Source organism: Bubalus kerabau, chromosome 6 (assembly GCF_029407905.1).
Source record: "Bubalus kerabau isolate K-KA32 ecotype Philippines breed swamp buffalo chromosome 6, PCC_UOA_SB_1v2, whole genome shotgun sequence".
In the NCBI taxonomy this organism is placed as follows: Eukaryota; Metazoa; Chordata; class Mammalia; order Artiodactyla; family Bovidae; genus Bubalus; species Bubalus kerabau.
In genome coordinates this window covers 21,520,921-21,538,361 of record NC_073629.1, presented here as the reverse complement: position 1 = coordinate 21,538,361, position 17,441 = coordinate 21,520,921, and the positions used below count along the sequence as shown (strand labels likewise).

Genomic DNA, 17,441 nt, shown 5'->3' with positions numbered 1-17,441 from the left:
TCAACTCTAGCACTTCTTTCTCCTTCCTCACTTTGTAACTTCCTTCCTAGTAAACACCATGCCCAGGAGGAGCCCACAACCAGTAACCAAAGCTCTCTTATCTTAGTAAAAGTATTTCAGCTGGTGAGCCCTATGACTATGGGGACAAACTAAACAGAGTTGAGCTATGGCCTCTGGAAAATGAAAGCCCTCCACACACAGACTTTCAGCCACCACCTCCACCAGACGTATACCCACGGTGCATCCTGAAATTAAAGTAAAATATTAAAGTAGATATTTCTCTTTAATTTTAAAGCATACGTATTTCCCCCCAAATACAGGTTTTTGGAGAGGGATCTTCCTTTCTCAAGTCCCTTAAACATTGAACTAAGAGTTTATTCTTTGAGCGTTTCTGAGGAGAAGCCTTTCTATGCCTCAGTTTCCTCACCTGTAAAGTGGGAGACAATAATGGTAACTATTTCATAAAGTTCTTGTGAGGATTAAATGAGTCAATACCTGTGAAGGACCTAGAACAACATCTGACAGACACATACTAAGTACTCTGCAGATATTTTCTAAACTTTGTTAATAACTTTATTTTTTCTATTTTATTTATAGTGCTTCTTGTTTGTGGTCGTGACCTTTGATTCATTTTGTGCTCGTGCACTTTTCAGTTACTAAGCATTAATAGTGTCCTCCTACCAGACTATTTCAGCCCCACTACCCTTCTGGAGTAGAAGCAAATTTGGTTGATAGTTTATAAATATTCACCTTTCAGGTCAGAGGCACTCAAACATCTCTATACATTTGCTTAGAGCCAGTAGTGATTTTATCTACTTCATTTAGTTAGAAAATATATTACAGATAAAAGAATGCAGCCAAGCTTTTTAATTAACTGGTAAATTTATTAATAACAATAGCATATACACACATTTGAAAACATACATGTAAGAAACATTAAGATTTATTCGGTCTCTGATAAATGTCTGGAGTCCATTTGGATTCATGAAACACCTGCAATCAACTCCAGGACCCCTTATCCAAAAGCAGAGTTGAATAACTGATCAGATCATCAGTGCCATTATCAGCAGAATCAAGGCTTGGACAGAAAAATACAACATTCCATGATTACAAAGAAATAAAACTAAAATGCAATCGTCTTTGCATCTGAGGGTACAAAGGTGGACCATGTTAGCTACATGACCAGCGGATCACTCACTCTCAACCTCATTTTTAAAGAAATATTAACATTCTCTATTTTTTTCTCTCTCTCTAGGATCTTCCTGGATCAGGGATCGAACCTGTGTCTTCTGCACTAGCAGGCGGATTCTTTACCAGAGCCACCAGGGAAGCCCCAACCTTGTCTATTTTATAGGGTCTCCTGAAGAGTAAATGAAACTGTTAATATAAATGAAAAGTTCATCTCAATGGGGAAGAAAAGATAAGGATGGAAGGAGGGTATCATAAATGAAGAAAGGAAAAGGATCTTCCAGTGAGCAATGTTCTGAATTTAATGAAAATCCAAAGATTAGACCAAACTGAAAAGCATAAAGGAAGGACTTAAAACTGCCACCTCCTCCTTAGCGCACACACACACACAAATACAGCCCTCCTTCCCAGCTGTTGCCCTGAGGTGACCATAGCCAACTTGGGAAAGGAGCTCCGAAACATTTCCATTTTCATCATGTCTTCACATACATCTAATGGAAATGAACCGCACCCATCCATCCACGAAGCCTATTTTTAAAATAAGAGGGACAGAAAAATCAATTCAACAAATACTAATTCAGTAAGTACTTAAGTGTCCACTGTGTGCCAAGCACTGGTTGGTGGGGACGATATAGAGGAAAACCAAACCAAACCAATAAAGTTCCTGTTAAGGTCTTGAGGAAAATGGTAAAAAAGAAAAAAGAAAAAAAAACTAATAGCAAAACAATTTCTGACAGCTGCTAGGAAGAAGATAAAATAGTGAGGGACCAGAGGCAAGGAGAGGCACAACTTCCCGAAGGTGTCTGAGAGGTGACGTTTGAGACCAAACTAAAATGACTAGTGCCTTGCAGTGACTTGACGCCGAAATATTTCGAGAAAAGAGAATTAAAAGCAAAAATGATCCACAAACCAAGAAATAACAGGAATTTCACAGCGCCAAAGTGAGCGGCGCAAACCAGAACCTATGAATTTCGGAGCGGCGGGAGATTTTGAATATTCATGTCCAATCAGGAAAAGGCTGAGACCAGGCAGAGCGGGTTCAGTACGAAGTATCCCGAACCGCTGGTGTCCACAGGAAGCCACATCGCAAGGGCCTAACTGGTGATCCAGCACCCACGCGGCTGCCAAACTCGCAATTCTTCAGGGCTGTGATGCAGTGTTCGAAAGACCCGGGCTTGGTCGTGTCCTGGGGTCCTTTCTTAAATGTGGATAGCTGAAATCACTCACTTCGTTTTGGAACACCGGTGAAACGTACCCAACAGAGCCACCAGGACACAAGTCTAGGAGCAGTCTCAGTATCCTAATTTAGAACTGACTCATACGAAAGCTAAGCAGCAGTGAGGGTTAAGACGCGCCCTAGATTCAAAAGCAAAGCCAGTCACGCGCCAGGAATCTCAAGTCATAGGGCTTAAAAAGCTACGTGTGTCATCTTCCATTACTTTTAGCCAACTAGAGTAACTTACTTTGTGAGGAACTGAGGAAAAACAAGTGAACAAGGCTCTTTTCTGGTGATTAGGTGGGTGGCTCTGAAAAGAGCCTTTGGAAAATCAAGCGGCTTTGCGACTCGTGCGAGCGCCGCGTCCCAGCAGGGACTCACTTGGAGCTGGTGTACTTGGTGACCGCCTTGGTGCCCTCGGACACGGCGTGCTTGGCCAGCTCGCCAGGCAGCAGCAGGCGCACGGCCGTCTGGATCTCCCTGGACGTGATGGTCGAACGCTTGTTGTAATGCGCCAAGCGCGACGCTTCGCCCGCGATGCGCTCGAAGATGTCGTTGACAAATGAGTTCATGATGCCCATGGCCTTGGACGAAATACCGGTGTCCGGGTGCACCTGCTTCAGCACCTTGTACACGTAGATGGAATAGCTCTCCTTACGGCTGCGCTTGCGCTTCTTGCCGTCCTTCTTTTGGGCTTTAGTGACGGCTTTCTTGGAGCCCTTCTTGGGCGCGGGAGCGGATTTTGCCGGCTCAGGCATTGTGGAACAACGCCGTTCGGCAAAAAAAAAAAAAGAAAAAAGGTATGAGAATGGGCGGGCCTGATCCATTTATAACCACCGTATGCAAATTAAGGCTCCAAAAGTCTTACATTCCCATTGGTCCGCGGAGAGACCTTACGTTATCAGTAATAGCGACAGAACAACACCGACTCTTAACCTTATTGGCTGTTTCAGGAGCCAATTTAGGACCAATGAAAAGCTCGTTCCTGACCCCACCCCTCGGAAAACTTATAAAGGCTTTCCAATTGCTGATCTTTTTTAAGCCGAAAGGCTCTGATCTTTAATCGTACTACTCATATCTTCAGTCATGTCTGGTCGCGGAAAGCAGGGAGGCAAGGCCCGCGCAAAGGCCAAGTCGCGTTCGTCCCGCGCAGGCTTGCAGTTCCCGGTAGGGCGAGTGCACCGCCTGCTGCGCAAAGGCAACTACGCTGAGCGTGTGGGGGCCGGCGCGCCCGTCTACATGGCGGCGGTTCTGGAGTATCTGACAGCCGAGATCCTGGAGCTGGCCGGCAACGCGGCGCGAGACAACAAGAAGACGCGCATCATCCCTCGTCACCTGCAGTTGGCCATCCGCAACGACGAAGAACTGAACAAGCTGTTGGGCAAGGTCACCATCGCCCAGGGTGGCGTTTTGCCCAACATCCAGGCCGTTCTATTACCAAAGAAAACCGAAAGCCATAAAGCCAAAAGCAAATAAAGCCTTTTCAAAGTAAACCAAAGAACAAAGGCTCTTTTTAGAGCCACCCAAGTTTTCAAAAAAAGAGCTAATGCGCTATTTTGTGATCAGCCCTTTATTTTGACACTTTGGTGGTGGCTCTTAAAAGAGCCTTTGGGGTGAGTGGGGATGGTATCAAGCCTCTTAATTACTTATTCTTGCCAGGCTTGTGACTCTCCGTTTTTTTGGGCAATAAGACTGCCTGGATATTAGGTAAGACACCGCCCTGGGCAATAGTGACACCCCCGAGTAACTTGTTGAGCTCTTCATCATTTCTCACGGCCAGTTGCAAATGGCGAGGGATGATGCGCGTCTTCTTGTTGTCTCGGGCGGCATTGCCCGCCAGCTCCAGGATTTCCGCGGTCAGGTACTCCAGCACTGCCGCCAAGTACACCGGTGCGCCGGCCCCCACCCTTTCGGCGTAGTTCCCTTTGCGCAGCAGGCGGTGCACTCGCCCTACGGGGAACTGAAGGCCAGCGCGGGATGAGCGCGACTTGGCCTTGGCCCGAGCTTTGCCTCCCTGCTTTCCGCGGCCTGACATTACTGCTAAAACTGCAGTTACAGCTTCTTTTTCAAGGAGAAGGATATGGCAAGGGTAACCAATTTGATGTAATTTATAAGAGCTATCGGGAGGGGCGAAGAGAAGTGGTTTGATTGGCTAAAAGGGGAGTCCGATCGAACAGCCAATAGGAAAGCGAAAAGCAGACTCTTCGTTTGCATCTTGCGCTACGTGGAAATGACGGCTTCTTTAAGTACCTACCAATCGTTGTGAGCCACATTAAAGCCCTTTATTTGCATGCCAGGATTTTTAAAGTGAAGGCTTTCAAACAAAACGCTCTTCTGTTTTGCTTTATTTACTGAGTGGCAATTTTTTTCTAGGTTACGGGTGGTAGGTTTTTTTTTTCCGGTTTACACCAAGGGAAATCCCAAAAAGGGTCCTAAAGGGCTGCAGAGAGCGTTTAGCAGATGCAGTTACTCCCACTCAAAGGCCTTGGAACCTTAAATTACTAAGTTCCTCTTTTCCTGGCTCGTCAAAGCCAGACTACCTTAAAAAATATAAACTACTGAGGCCTTTTCTTTTCTTTTCTTTCAATTTAGTTGTTGTCTGCGGTGTGGCTTCGCCCCATCCCCACCCGTCTCTGTTCCTCAGACTCCCGTTTAACCGAGAGCCATTTCCTTCTCAGGGGATCTTCCCGACCCAGAGATCGAATCCGGGTCTCCAGCATTGCAGGCAGGTGGATTCCTTACGGTCTGAGCCACCAGGGAAGCCCAGAATAGAATGTCATCCTCCTCTTGACTTCCAGGAGGCGTTCCAAACCGCCTTCAACTTGAAGGCGTCTTTAACTTGGCATTCAAAACGTCGCCCTCCGTCCTTCCTCATTCTGTTTCTTTTCCTCTGCCCGTGTTTAAATCCCATTGTTAAGCTCGGCTCTGCCTCCCTACTCGCCCTTTCCGCACACTCCGTTCTTCACTCTTCCCGAAGTCGTACCCAATTCAGTGCTTTCAACTAGTATTTGTTGCAGAAGCTCAGGCCTATATACCTGTTTACTGGATGCTTCAACCTGTCTATCCCAATAACTCGACCTATCCAAGAGCAAACTCATCCAGTCACCTGCCAACCCCCGCCACCCCCCTACCCTCGCCAGCTCTCCTCTCTTTGTTCTTTCCCTGAATTGCTCCAACAGTCTGCCCGGTACCTGAGCTAACATCTACAGTTTCCTGCATCTTACAGCATATATTCATGAATATTCCTGAATATTCATTGGAGGGACAGATGTTGAAGCTGAAACTCCAGTACTTTGGCCACCTCATGCGAAGAACTGACTCATTGGAAAAGACCCTGATGCTGGGAAAGGTTGAAGGCGGGAGGAGAAGGGGACGACATGAGATGGTTGGATGGTATCACCGACTCAATGAACATGAGTTTGAGTAAACTCCGGGAGTTGGTGATGGACAGAGAGGCCTGGCATGCTGCAGTCCATGGGGTCGCTAAGAGTCAGACACGACTGAGCGACTTCACTTTCACTTTTCACTTTCATGCATTGGAGAAGGAAATGGCAACCCACTCCAGTATTCTTGCCTGGAGAATCCCAGGGATGGGGGAGCCTGGTGAGCTGCCGTCTATGGGGTCGCACAGAGTCCGACACGACTGAAGCGACTTAGCAGGGGCAGCAAATTACTTTTAATACCTAATACAATGTAAATGTTATGTAAATAATTGTAAAATGTAAAACTATGTACATAGTTGGCAAGGCAGGGCAAATTCTAGTTTTGCTTTTTGAAACTTTCTGGATTTTTTTTTTTTCCAACTATCTTCCACCCACAGTTGGTTGAATCCTCAGGTTTAGAACCCGTGGATACCAAAGGCGGACTGAAATTGTTTCACAAATAAGGAAACCAAGGCTCAGAGGAATTTAGGCACTTGCTGAAGGTCACACAGCCACTTACAAAGACATAATTAGAACCAAAGTCAGTTCAGTTCAGTGTCTCAGTTGTGTCAGACTCTTAGTGACCCCATGAATTGCAGCACGCCAGGCCTCCCTGTCCATCACCATCTCCAGGAGTTCACTCAAACTCACATCCATCGAGTCAGTGATGCCATCCAACCATCTCATCCTCTGTCGTCCCCTTCTCCTCCTGCCTCCAATCCCTCCCAGCATCAGAGTCTTTTCCAATGAGTCAACTCTTTGCATGAGGTGGCCAAAGTACTGGAGTTTCAGCTTCAGCATCATTCCATCCAAAGAACACCCAGGACTGATCTCCTTTAGGATGGACTGGTTGGATCTCCTTGCAGTCCAAGGGACTCTCAAGAGCCTTCAACACCACAGTTCAAAAGCATCAATTCTTTGGCGCTCAGCTTTCTTCACAGTCCAACTCTCACATCCACACATGACCACTGGAAAAACCATACATAGCCTTGACGAGACGGACCTTTGTTGGCAAAGTAATGTCTCTGCTTTTCAATATGCTATCTGGGTTGGTCAGAACTTTCCTTCCAAGGAGTAAGCATCTTTTAATTTCATGGCTGCAATCACCATCTGCAGTGATTTTGGAGCCCCAAAAAATAAAGTCTGACACTGTTTCCACTGTTTCCCCATCTATTTCCCATGAAGTGATGGGACCAGATGCCATGATCTTAGTTTTCTGAATGTTGAGCTTTAAGCCAACTTTTTCACTCTCCTCTTTCACTTTCATCAAGAGGCTTTTGAGTTCCTCTTCACTTTCTGCCATAAGGGTAGTGTCATCTGCATATCTGAGGTTATTGATATTTCTCCTGGCAATCTTGATTCCAGCTTGTGCTTCGTCCAGTCCAGCGTTTCTCATGATGTACTCTTCGTATAAGTTAAATAAACAGGGTGACAATATACAGCCTTGATGTACTTCTTTTCCTATTTGGAACCAGTCTGTTGTTCCATGTCCAGTTCTGTTGCTTCCTGACCTGCAGCCTCACTCAAAGTCTGTGCTCTTCATCCCTCCAAGCCCATTGCTTCACTAAGGAGATTAAGGGCTTTATGAAGTCATTGTGCCCAGCCTTGCTTCCTCCCTCTATTACAGAGGGAGGGAGAGCTGGAGAAATAGTTTAGAAAAGAAGATGCTAATTCTCTAAGAGTATAGTTTTATTTGTTTATTTAAAAAAAAAATGTTTATTACCAGATGGGGAAACAGTGGAAACAGTGTCAGACTTTATTTTTTGGGGCTCCAAAATCACTGCAGATGGTGATTGCAGCCATGAAATTAAAAGATGCTTACTCCTTGGAAGGAAAGTTCTGACCAACCTAGATAGCATATTGAAAAGCAGAGATATTACTTTGCCAACAAAGGTCCGTCTCGTCAAGGCTATGTATGGTTTTTCCAGTGGTCATGTGTGGATGTGAGAGTTGGACTGTGAAGAAAGCTGAGTGCCAAAGAATTGATGCTTTTGAACTGTGGTGTTGAAGGCTCTTGAGAGTCCCTTGGACTGCAAGAAGATCCAACCAGTCCATCCTAAAGGAGATCAGTCCTGGGTGTTCTTTGGATGGAATGATGCTGAAGCTGAAACTCCAGTACTTTGGCCACCTCATGCAAAGAGTTGACTCATTGGAAAAGATTCTGATGCTGGGAGGGATTGGAGGCAGGAGGAGAAGGGGACGACAGAGGATGAGATGGCTGGATGGCATCACCGACTCGATGGACGTTAGTTTGAGTGAACTCCTGGAGATGGTGATGGACAGGGAGGCCTGGCGTGCTGCAATTCATAGGGTTGCAAAGAGTCTGACACGACTGAGTGACTGAACTGAACTGAAGAGCCAGGTGGAGGGAATAAATGACTCTTGATTTAAAGGTGATGAAGACATGGTCTCACCCTTGAAGTGGTCACAGAAAGGAAGTGAGACCAAGGTCAAAGCACAGGACAGAGTGCTTCAAGTCTATCAGCAGACCATGAACAAAGAGATATGGGTACACTGAGGCTATATGTGTGGGAGTAGGGAAGCTTCATGAAAGAGGAGGTGATATCTCATGGAACCATGAGGAGGACTTTGTGGGTCAAGAGAAGACTGAAAGCATTCTAGCCAAAGGCAACTTTATGTGCAATGGCTAGGAGCTGTGGGACGGCCTGGTTCATGTCATGAATAATGTGCAGCTCAGTATGGAGGGGGCTGAGGGTGGAGTTGGGGAAAAGTGGAAAGGAGTATGGTTGGAATGATACAGTGGAGCTTGAATGCACTAAATGTTTGATTAACTAGATTGCCTGGTTAGGAATTCAGTTGCTTTCGGTTAAAAATCCCAGAGGTGTTCAAGGGGATAAGATCCAGTCTATTTGTGAAGGTATTTGGCTTTTACAAATGGCCTACTCTGTTATATATTTTAATAGCTCTGGTAAGAATGCTGGGAAAGGAACTCCAGGGAGCAATAGATAGTAATTGAGGCTGATGTAATTTGTAGGGTATTGGCCTATCTGGACTTATCTAATAAGGATTTATAGCTAGATGAAATCTAAAGTATTAAATCTAATTCCACGCCTCTCATATGCTCTGTAGCTCTCACTCTAACTCTCCAGCTCTCCCTCTCTCTGTAATAGGGAGGAAGCAAGGCTTGCTTCATGAAGCCCATAATGTAGTTAGTGAAGTAGTATGCTTGGAGGGGTAAAGAGCACAGACTTTGAGTGAGGCAGACCTTGGTCCTAATCATGTCTTTGTAAGTGGCTGTGTGACCTTCAGCAGCAAGTGCTTAAATTCCTCTGAGCCTTGGTTTACTTATTTGTGAAACAATTATAGTTGGCCTTTGGTCAACAAACCACTCTCCAGATGCTAGCTATCAACAGTAGACTGTGGTAGCCAGAGTGATAGAAGATACAATAGAAGTTCATCAATTAAAGAAAAACAATATACCCTACCATAACAGAGTTGTTAGAATAAATGAGAATTAAATACAAGGAGCCTGGTACAGAGCTGGAACCTGAGAGCCCAAAATGCTGGATTAGGAGGCAGAATAACTTAATGGTTAAGAGTTCAAATTCTGCAGCCTGACTCCTGAGTTTGCTTACTAGATCTATGACCATAGACAAATTAATTTATTATCTAACCTGTAAGGGTGTCTGCTTCCTCAAAATGGTAAACCAGGAGCAATAACAGTAGCTACTTCACAGACTTGTTGCAAGAATTAAGAGTTCTTTTAGAATAGTACCTGTCACCAACAAAGCATCCTCCCGCCATTCCCGCCACTGTCACTGGATTAGCAAATTACAAGGCACTCACCAAAAACAAGTGCTAAAGATTCCATCTCTTTAACGTCATTCTAATTGTTTTACTTCTCTCTCTAGCTCATTTCCTGTCTTCACTCAGATTATCTTTCACCAGACTACTGCTAAAGGCTCTTCTATTCTTCGCTTGCATTCTTTTCATTCCCCTAATATATTCACACACTAGCCAAAGTGATCTTCTAAAGAAAATCTTATTTTCTCACTTTATACCTTTTCCCAGGTGATTTCACTCCCTTCCTTCCCACTTTCCCACCTTCACCCCACCGCACATGATCTTATTTCATCTTCAACAACTCTTACATCTCAGATGCCAAAATTAATAAACAAAATCTTAACAAGAAACAGACTATTACATAGACTCAAACATCTCCTACAACTACAAATGGAAAATAAAAATTTTACATTTTTTTTTCTGAGAGATACCACCTTAATCAACTGATCAGAATTATCATTAATAGGACAAAGCGAATTACATGCCTCCTATATAGTTCAGTGAGAAGGATTCAATACCACTTCTGCAGTTTTCCTGCCAAAAGTGTATATCCTAAATCTGAATCAGAAAGAAACATTAGAGAAACCCAAATTGAGGGATATTCAACAAAATAAATGGTCTGTGTGTGCGTGCTAAGTCACTTCAGTTGTGTCAGACTCTGCGATCCTATGGACTGTAGCCCCCAGGCTCCTCTGTCCATGGAATTCTCTAGGCAAGAATACTGGAGTGGATTGCCATGCCCTCCTCCAGGGGATTTTTCCCAGCCCAGGAATCAAACCCTGCGTTTCCTGCATTGGCAGGTGGGTTCTTTACCACTAGCACCACCTGAAAAGTGCAGATGGTCTGTACTCCTCAAAAATGCCAAAGTCATGAAAGACAAAGACTAAGGAACTATTCCAGATTAAATGGAGGCCATAGAGACATAACAACTGAATACAGCATGTGATCCTAGACTGGATCCTGGCCCAGATTTTTTTTTTTTTTTTCATTTTATATAAAGGACATTATGGGACAATGACAAATTTTCAGTAAAATCTGTAGTACTGTATCAATGTTAATTTCTCAAATTTGACAATTATACTGTAGTTATGTGAGAAAAAAAATTTTACTAAGAATGTACTAGCAAATATATATTAGAGCTCTTCAGAGAAACAGAACAAAAAAGATATATATGCAGAGAGTAAAAGCAAACAAGCAAGAGAGAGAGAGAGATTTATTATAAGCCGTTGGCTCACATGATAATGGAGGCTGACAAGTCCCTAGATCTGCAGGGTGAGTCAGCAAGCTGGAAACCCAGGAGAGCTGATTGTGTAGTTACAGTTCAAGCCTGAAGGTCTGAGAACCAAGTGAAGCAGTGCTGCAGTGCCAGTCAAAAGCTAACAAGCTGGAGACCCAGGAAGTGCCAGTGTTTCAGTTCAAGTCTCAAGGCAGGTAAAAAGCCAGTGTCCCAGTAAGAACTGGGACAGGAAAGAACTCTTTCAGAGAGGGTTAGCCTTTTCGTTCTGTTCAGGCCTTTCACTGATTGGATGAGACCCAGCCACAACAGGGAGGGCAATCGGCTTTACTCAGTCTACCAATTTAAATCTCATCCAAAACCATCCAGAATAACATTTGCCCAAATATCTGGGCCAGAGAAGGCAATGGCATCCCACTCCAGTACTCTTGTCTGGAAAATCCCATGGACGGAGGAGCCTGGTGGGCTGCAGTCCATGGGGTCGCTAAGAGTCCGACACGACTGAGCGACTTCACTTTCACTTTTCACTTTCATGCATTGGAGAAGGAAATGGCAACCCACTCCAGTGTTCTTGCCTGGAGAATTCCAGGGACGGGGGAGCCTGGTGGGCTGCCGTCTATTGGGTCGCACAGAGTCGGACACGACTGACGCGACTTAGCCAGCAGCAGCAGCAGCAGCAAATATCTGGGCACCCTGTGGCCCAGTCAAGTTGACACCTAAAATTAACCATTGCAAGTAGTAGAGGTAAATGGGCTCTATCTCTGAAGCTTACTCTCAGATGGTTCAGAAAAAAATTATATATGTGTAGATAGATAAGAAATAAAGCAATCATGATAAAATGTTAATATTTGGATAATGTGGGTATCAGGGTGAGCGGTATACAGAATTATTTGTACTATTTGTAGTTATTTGTAATTTCTGTAGCTCTGAAAGCACTTAAGAAAAAGTTAAAAATAAAATGCATACACACACAGAACCATATATCCAACATGACATCTCTTCTTGGATATCATAAAGACACTACAAACTCAAGTCCAAAAAGAATTGGACACCTAGTCTCCCCCTTCCCCACCCTTCCAACCCTTCTTCCAAAATTCTGTATCTTAGGGAACAAATGCCATCCATCTTGATGCCCAAAGCTGATAATTATCCTTCATACTTTCCCTCCCATAATTAGCCCATCACCACACCCTATGGGTTTTACCCTCCTAATGTATACCTTATACCCACAATTTCTTTCCGTCTCCACCTCCACCACCACCATGGTCCAAGACATCAACATTCTTACCTAGATTGCTACACTAACCTCTAAACTGGTCTTCCTGCTTGTGTCATTACCTCCTTTACAGTTCTCACACTGAAGCCAAGGAACTTTGCAAAATACAGATTTAAAGATGGCTAAATGCAATGCATGATCCTTGACTGACTTTCAAAAAATAAAGGCACTAATGAGACAACTGGGGAGATCTGAATATCAACTGTATATTAGATAATAGTATTGAACAAATGTTAAATGTCTTAGGTGTGGTAATGGTATTGTGGTTATATAGGAAAATGTCCTTGTCTTAGAAGATATATGCTGAAGTATACAGCAATGAAGTATAAAGATTTTTCAACTCTCAAATGATTCAACAAAAATGGTAACAGTTTTTATTTTTATTATGTATACACATATGTGAAGAAAGTTGAGCGCTGAAGAATTGATGCTTTTGAACTGTGGTGTTGGAGAAGACTCTTGAGGGTCCCTTGGACTGCAAGGAGATCCAACCAGTCCATTCTGAAGGCGATCAGTCCTGGGTGTTCTTTGGAAGGAATGATGCTAAAGCTGAAACTCCAGTACTTTGGCCACCTCATGCGAAGAGTTGAATCATTGGAAAAGACTCTGATGCTGGGAGGGATTGGGGGCAGGAGAAGGGGACGACAGAGGATGAGTTGGCTGGATGGCATCACCGACTCAATGGACGTGAGTTTGAGTGAACTCCGGGAGTTGGTGATGGACAGGGAGGCCAGGCGTGCTGCAATTCATGGAGTCGCAAAGAGTCGGACATGACTGAGCGACTGAACTGAACTGATATGCATATTCAAAGAGATTAAAAAACAAAGATGGAAAAATGTTAGTAAATATAGATGAAGGATAAATGGGGTGTTCATTATACTAACCTTACAATTGACATTATGTTAAAAAAATTTTTTAGTGTGATAAGGCTATTTTTCTATAAGAGAATATCCCTTTTATTAGGAGGAGATATGTATTAGAGTACCTAGGGATGAAATGTCATGCTATCTGCAATTTATTTTCTGAAAAAGTATACAAATACATTTTTTAAGTATACAGGTATACATAAAGTGCATGTTCAGTCACTCAGTCATGTCCAACTCTTTGTTACCCTATGAACTGTAGACCACTGGGCTCCTCTGTCCACAGGATTATCCTGGTAAGAATACTGGAGTGGGTTGTCACTTCCTACTTCAGGGTAGCTTCCCCAGCCAGGGATCGAACCCTGAGTCTCTTGCATTTCCTGCATAAGCAGGTGGATTCTTTACCACTGGGCCACCGGGAAAGCCTATATATATATATATGGAGAAGGCAATGGCACCCCACTCCAGTACTCTTGCCTGGAAAATCCCATGGATGGAGGAGCCTGGTGGGCTGCAGTCCATGGGGTCGCGACTGAGCGACTTCTCTTTCACTTTTCACTTTCATGCATTGGAGAAGGAAATGGCAACCCACTCCAGTGTTCTTGCCTGGAGAATCCCAGGGACGGCGGAGCCTGGTGAGCTGCCGTCTATGGGGTCGCACAGAGTCGGACACGACTGACGTGACTTAGCAGCAGCAGCAGCAGCAGCAGCAGCAGCGCACAATAATTATGTATTCGATAAAGGAAATGGACTTCCATTTTCTTGTATATAAAAGTGTTGGGCTAGATAGAGGAGCCTGGCGGGCTACAGTTCATGGGGTCGCCAAGAGTCGGACACGACTGAGAGACAAACACTGCTACTGCTGCTATTGCGGGAGACTTGGGTTCCATCCCTGGGTGGGGAAGATCCCCTGGAGAAGGGCATGGCAACCCGCTCCAATAGTCTAGCCTGGAGAACCCCGTGGACAGAGGAACTTGGCGGGCTGCAGTCCTTAGGGACGCAAAGAGTCGCAAAGACACCACTAAAGTGAGCATACACGTACGCACTCACGACCTCAAGAGACAAACAGAGACTACAGTTCCCGGGAGCCCTCACTTGCCTGGTCTATCGCGTAGCGAGAACTCCATTTCCCAGAGTGCCTCTGGACGCGAGATCTGCATTCCCCCGGCTTGTCAGGAGTTCCGTCCCAGAGGGGGAACTGCGGTAGCCAAGCCTGAGTGCCAGGTAGAAAGGGTCCAGTTTGGGGTTCAGGGAGGGGGCACAGGGACAGCGGCTCAACCAAAAGCCCGGAGTTGCACATACCCTACTCTTGGAACCTCCAGCTCATTCTTTGCGAATCCCCTTAGAAGCGCGGTCTCTCTCTAATCATCGCCGCCCTTCAGCTGCTCTAAGCGGAGGCCACAATCCCCCAACGTCACACAGAGGAAAGGGGCGGTGCCTCGCATCTCACTGGCGTCTAGACGGGCTCCCAGGGTGGACGTTGGCCGGAGGCGGGGGCTGGGGTGCTTGAGACGCTGGTACCAAGAGCGAGGCCCTGACCCTCACTGCTCCCGTCTTTGTCTCTGCCGTAGCCGATGCTGAGTGGGCAGCTGGTCGTACGCCTGTTCTCCATGGCCAGCCGCCTCTGTATGTCCCGGGGCAGCGCGGGATCAGGGGTCATCGGTCCCGTCGAGGCTGCCATTCGCACGAAGTTGGAGCAGGCCCTGAACCCCGAAGTGCTGGAGCTGCGTAATGAGAGCGGCGGCCACGCGGTCCCACCGGGCAGTGAGACCCATTTCCGCGTGGCGGTGGTGAGCTCTCGCTTTGAGGGACTGAGCCCGCTACAAAGGCATCGGCTGGTCCATGCGGCTCTGTCAGAAGAGCTGGCTGGGCCAGTCCACGCCCTGGCCATACAGGCGCGGACCCCCGCCCAATGGAAGGAGAACCCTCAACTGGACACAAGCCCCCCCTGCCTAGGTGGGAGCAAGAAAAGTCGAAACTAACCTTGGACCTGGAGAAAGGGAGGACCAGGATTCAAGCGGGTTTCGTGAGAATGAACTACTGGGGCTTTCTTCCATTTAATACAGTCTGGTATTTGTTAGAAACGAGTAATGTAATATGCCCATTTAACCAGCATATGCCTATTCTCAGGAGAGAGTAATTCATTTCATATTAAGGTTAAGCTAAGAAGAGGGGACAATCCCTACTATTCAGGAAAAGCTGCCCAGCTGTTTCATTTTAAATTGTGACTAAGGAATCGCCAGACTTTATATAAGTTACTAGTAATCCTGTACATTAAAAGAGAAATTATCATATGAGGTGAATTGCAGTGGTGTTAATGGCCTGCTGTCAGTGCTACAGATGTTCTTCGGAAAAGAAAGATACTTGAAGCCTAGGCATAGTCAGAAAGAGCTTCGTTAAGCCAGAAAAGAGAGGAAAGTTGCTGCTAACAGGGGGAAGAGCCCAAGCAAGGGCAAATAAGCTGGACTGGGCAGAGTTATTGGACAAAACAGCAATTACGGATGCATTTGAACTTCAAACTTGGGGGATGTTTGGCTTTCTAACAACCTGTCCATTTCCAAAAGGATTTGCATTTCTCATGAGGAAAAAAATCTTAAAAAAAAACAACACTAAAGCAGTGAAAAGATTATAACCTAGGAAATGAGTATAGAAGATGGAGAAAACTTTACATAGCCCTTTTTCTTATGAGCCTTCCAAACGTTGTCATAATTCTGAGGGGAACAAGTAATGTCTAGATAAGCAATTTTCTGATGATCTCTGTGTAGAGATAGAACTTAGTAAAGAAAAGGCTTGGTTAACATTTATCCACCATTTCCGGCTAAAGAGTTTAGACTGCATCTGGTTGGGCAGTAGAGAGTCATCATTGAAGAGTTTTGAGAAAAGGATGGCAAAGAGCATTTGGGGGCAGTGATGTTAGTCGGTTGTCATAGGGAATTGGAGGCATGGAGAGTAACCAATGGTGAAGGCAGAACTTTGGCTGAGAGTTTAGCTGTTGAAATGGAAAGGAAGGAGTTGATTTGAGAGCTATCATTTTTAAAAAATCAAAAGGATTTGATTAGAACTGAAATGGACTTTAGTGAGAGGGGAGTCAATGGTAACCCTCAGGCAGGGTTTTTAGATTTCTTCACAGGTAAGAATTCCCAAGGGAGCTTGTTTAAAATATGGATTCTAGGTCACCTCTTTTCCAAAAAAAGGATTCTGAATCCACAAATCAAGAATGGAATCTGGAATCTATATTTTTAAAGAACACAAAAGGATTTGGAGGGAAGTTGGTTCTGTTCTCAAGAAATATCACTCCCAAGTTTTTATTTGTTTTCATTTGTGGAGTTTTTAGATTTTTTTAAATTTGTTTTTGTGAATATTATTTTATTATAGCAAAAACTTAATATGAGATCTACCTTCTTAACAAATGTGTAAGTGTATGATACATTATCACTGACTACAAGTACAATGTCATACAGCAGATCAGAAAGAGTTTAATCATCTTGCTTAGCTGAAACTTAAGGTCTGTTGATTGATAATTCCCTACTTCCCTCTTCCCTCCACCCCATCCTGCCCCTAGCAGCCAACATCCCACTGATTCTATTCAGCTATTATAGATAACTCATATAAGTAGAATCATGCATATTTATCTTTTTGTGGCTGGCTTATTTCACTTAGCATAACGTCCTCATGATTTATCACAGTGGAATTTCCTTTTTTTAAGGCTGGCGAGTATTTCATTGTATGTATATATTAATTTTTCCTTATCCAGGCATTTGTCAATGAATGTTCAGGTTGTTTCCACATCTTAGCTATTGTGATAATGCTGCAATGAACATGAGAGTCCTAACACTTCTCCAGGATCCTGATTTCAGTTCTTTTGGGTAAATACCCAGAAGTGGGATTGCTGGGATCATGGTAGTTCTATTTTTGAGAAACTTCCATATTTTCCAGAGTGGTTGCACCATTTTGTATTCTCACCAACAGTGTGCAGGGGTTCCAATATCTCCCCATCTTCATCAATACTTTATATAATATATATATTATTTGGGGGCTTCCCTGGTGGCTCAGAGGGTAAAGCATCTGCCTGCAATCCCGGAGACCTAGGTTCGATCCCTGGGTCGGGAATATCCCCTAGAGAAGGAAATGGCAACCCACTCCAGTACTCTTGCCTGGAAAATTCTATGGACGGAGAAGCCTGGTAGGCTACAGTCCATGGGGTCGCAAAGAGTCAGACATGACTGAGCGACTTCACTCACTATATATTATATATATAGTGAGTGAAGCTATCCTGACAGGTATGAGGTGGTATTTCATTAAGGTTTTGATTGCACTTCCCTGATGATTAGTGACATTGAGCATTTTTTATATACATATATACCTACTGGCCACCTGATGTGAAAAGCCGACTCACTGGAAAAGACCCTGTTGCTGGGAAAGATGGAGGGCAGGAGAA

At 44.6% G+C, this 17,441-nt stretch overlaps 4 protein-coding genes across 4 annotated transcripts; 2 read left to right on the top strand and 2 right to left on the bottom strand.

Annotated features, from left to right (window-relative positions):
- Positions 1-863: 863 nt before the first annotated feature.
- LOC129654800 (histone H2B type 2-E) lies at positions 864-3,208 on the bottom strand. Its single transcript, XM_055584488.1, has one exon. The coding sequence runs from the start codon at positions 3,160-3,162 to the stop codon at positions 2,782-2,784; it is 381 nt and encodes a 126-aa protein (XP_055440463.1). The 5' UTR covers positions 3,163-3,208; the 3' UTR covers positions 864-2,781.
- A 218-nt stretch (positions 3,209-3,426) lies between these two features.
- On the top strand, positions 3,427-3,931 carry LOC129654802 (histone H2A type 2-C). Its single transcript, XM_055584491.1, has one exon. The coding sequence runs from the start codon at positions 3,491-3,493 to the stop codon at positions 3,878-3,880; it is 390 nt and encodes a 129-aa protein (XP_055440466.1). The 5' UTR covers positions 3,427-3,490; the 3' UTR covers positions 3,881-3,931.
- Positions 3,932-4,032: 101 nt separating this feature from the next.
- On the bottom strand, positions 4,033-4,476 carry LOC129654801 (histone H2A type 2-B). Its single transcript, XM_055584489.1, has one exon. It carries the CDS (start codon positions 4,437-4,439, stop codon positions 4,047-4,049), a length of 393 nt encoding a protein of 130 aa, XP_055440464.1. The 5' UTR covers positions 4,440-4,476; the 3' UTR covers positions 4,033-4,046.
- A 9,626-nt stretch (positions 4,477-14,102) lies between these two features.
- BOLA1 (bolA family member 1) lies at positions 14,103-16,766 on the top strand. The gene is made up of 2 exons (XM_055584487.1): positions 14,103-14,227; positions 14,575-16,766. The coding sequence occupies exon 2, from the start codon at positions 14,578-14,580 to the stop codon at positions 14,983-14,985; it is 408 nt and encodes a 135-aa protein (XP_055440462.1). The 5' UTR covers positions 14,103-14,227; positions 14,575-14,577; the 3' UTR covers positions 14,986-16,766.
- Positions 16,767-17,441: the final 675 nt, after the last annotated feature.

What these genes read in the sequence shown, in the direction of transcription:
- LOC129654800 (XM_055584488.1), bottom strand. Translation starts at nt 3,162, where the DNA reads ATGCCTGAGCCGGCAAAATCCGCTCCCGCGCCCAAGAAGGGCTCCAAG.
- BOLA1 (XM_055584487.1), top strand. Translation starts at nt 14,578, where the DNA reads ATGCTGAGTGGGCAGCTGGTCGTACGCCTGTTCTCCATGGCCAGCCGC.
- LOC129654802 (XM_055584491.1), top strand. Translation starts at nt 3,491, where the DNA reads ATGTCTGGTCGCGGAAAGCAGGGAGGCAAGGCCCGCGCAAAGGCCAAG.
- LOC129654801 (XM_055584489.1), bottom strand. Translation starts at nt 4,439, where the DNA reads ATGTCAGGCCGCGGAAAGCAGGGAGGCAAAGCTCGGGCCAAGGCCAAG.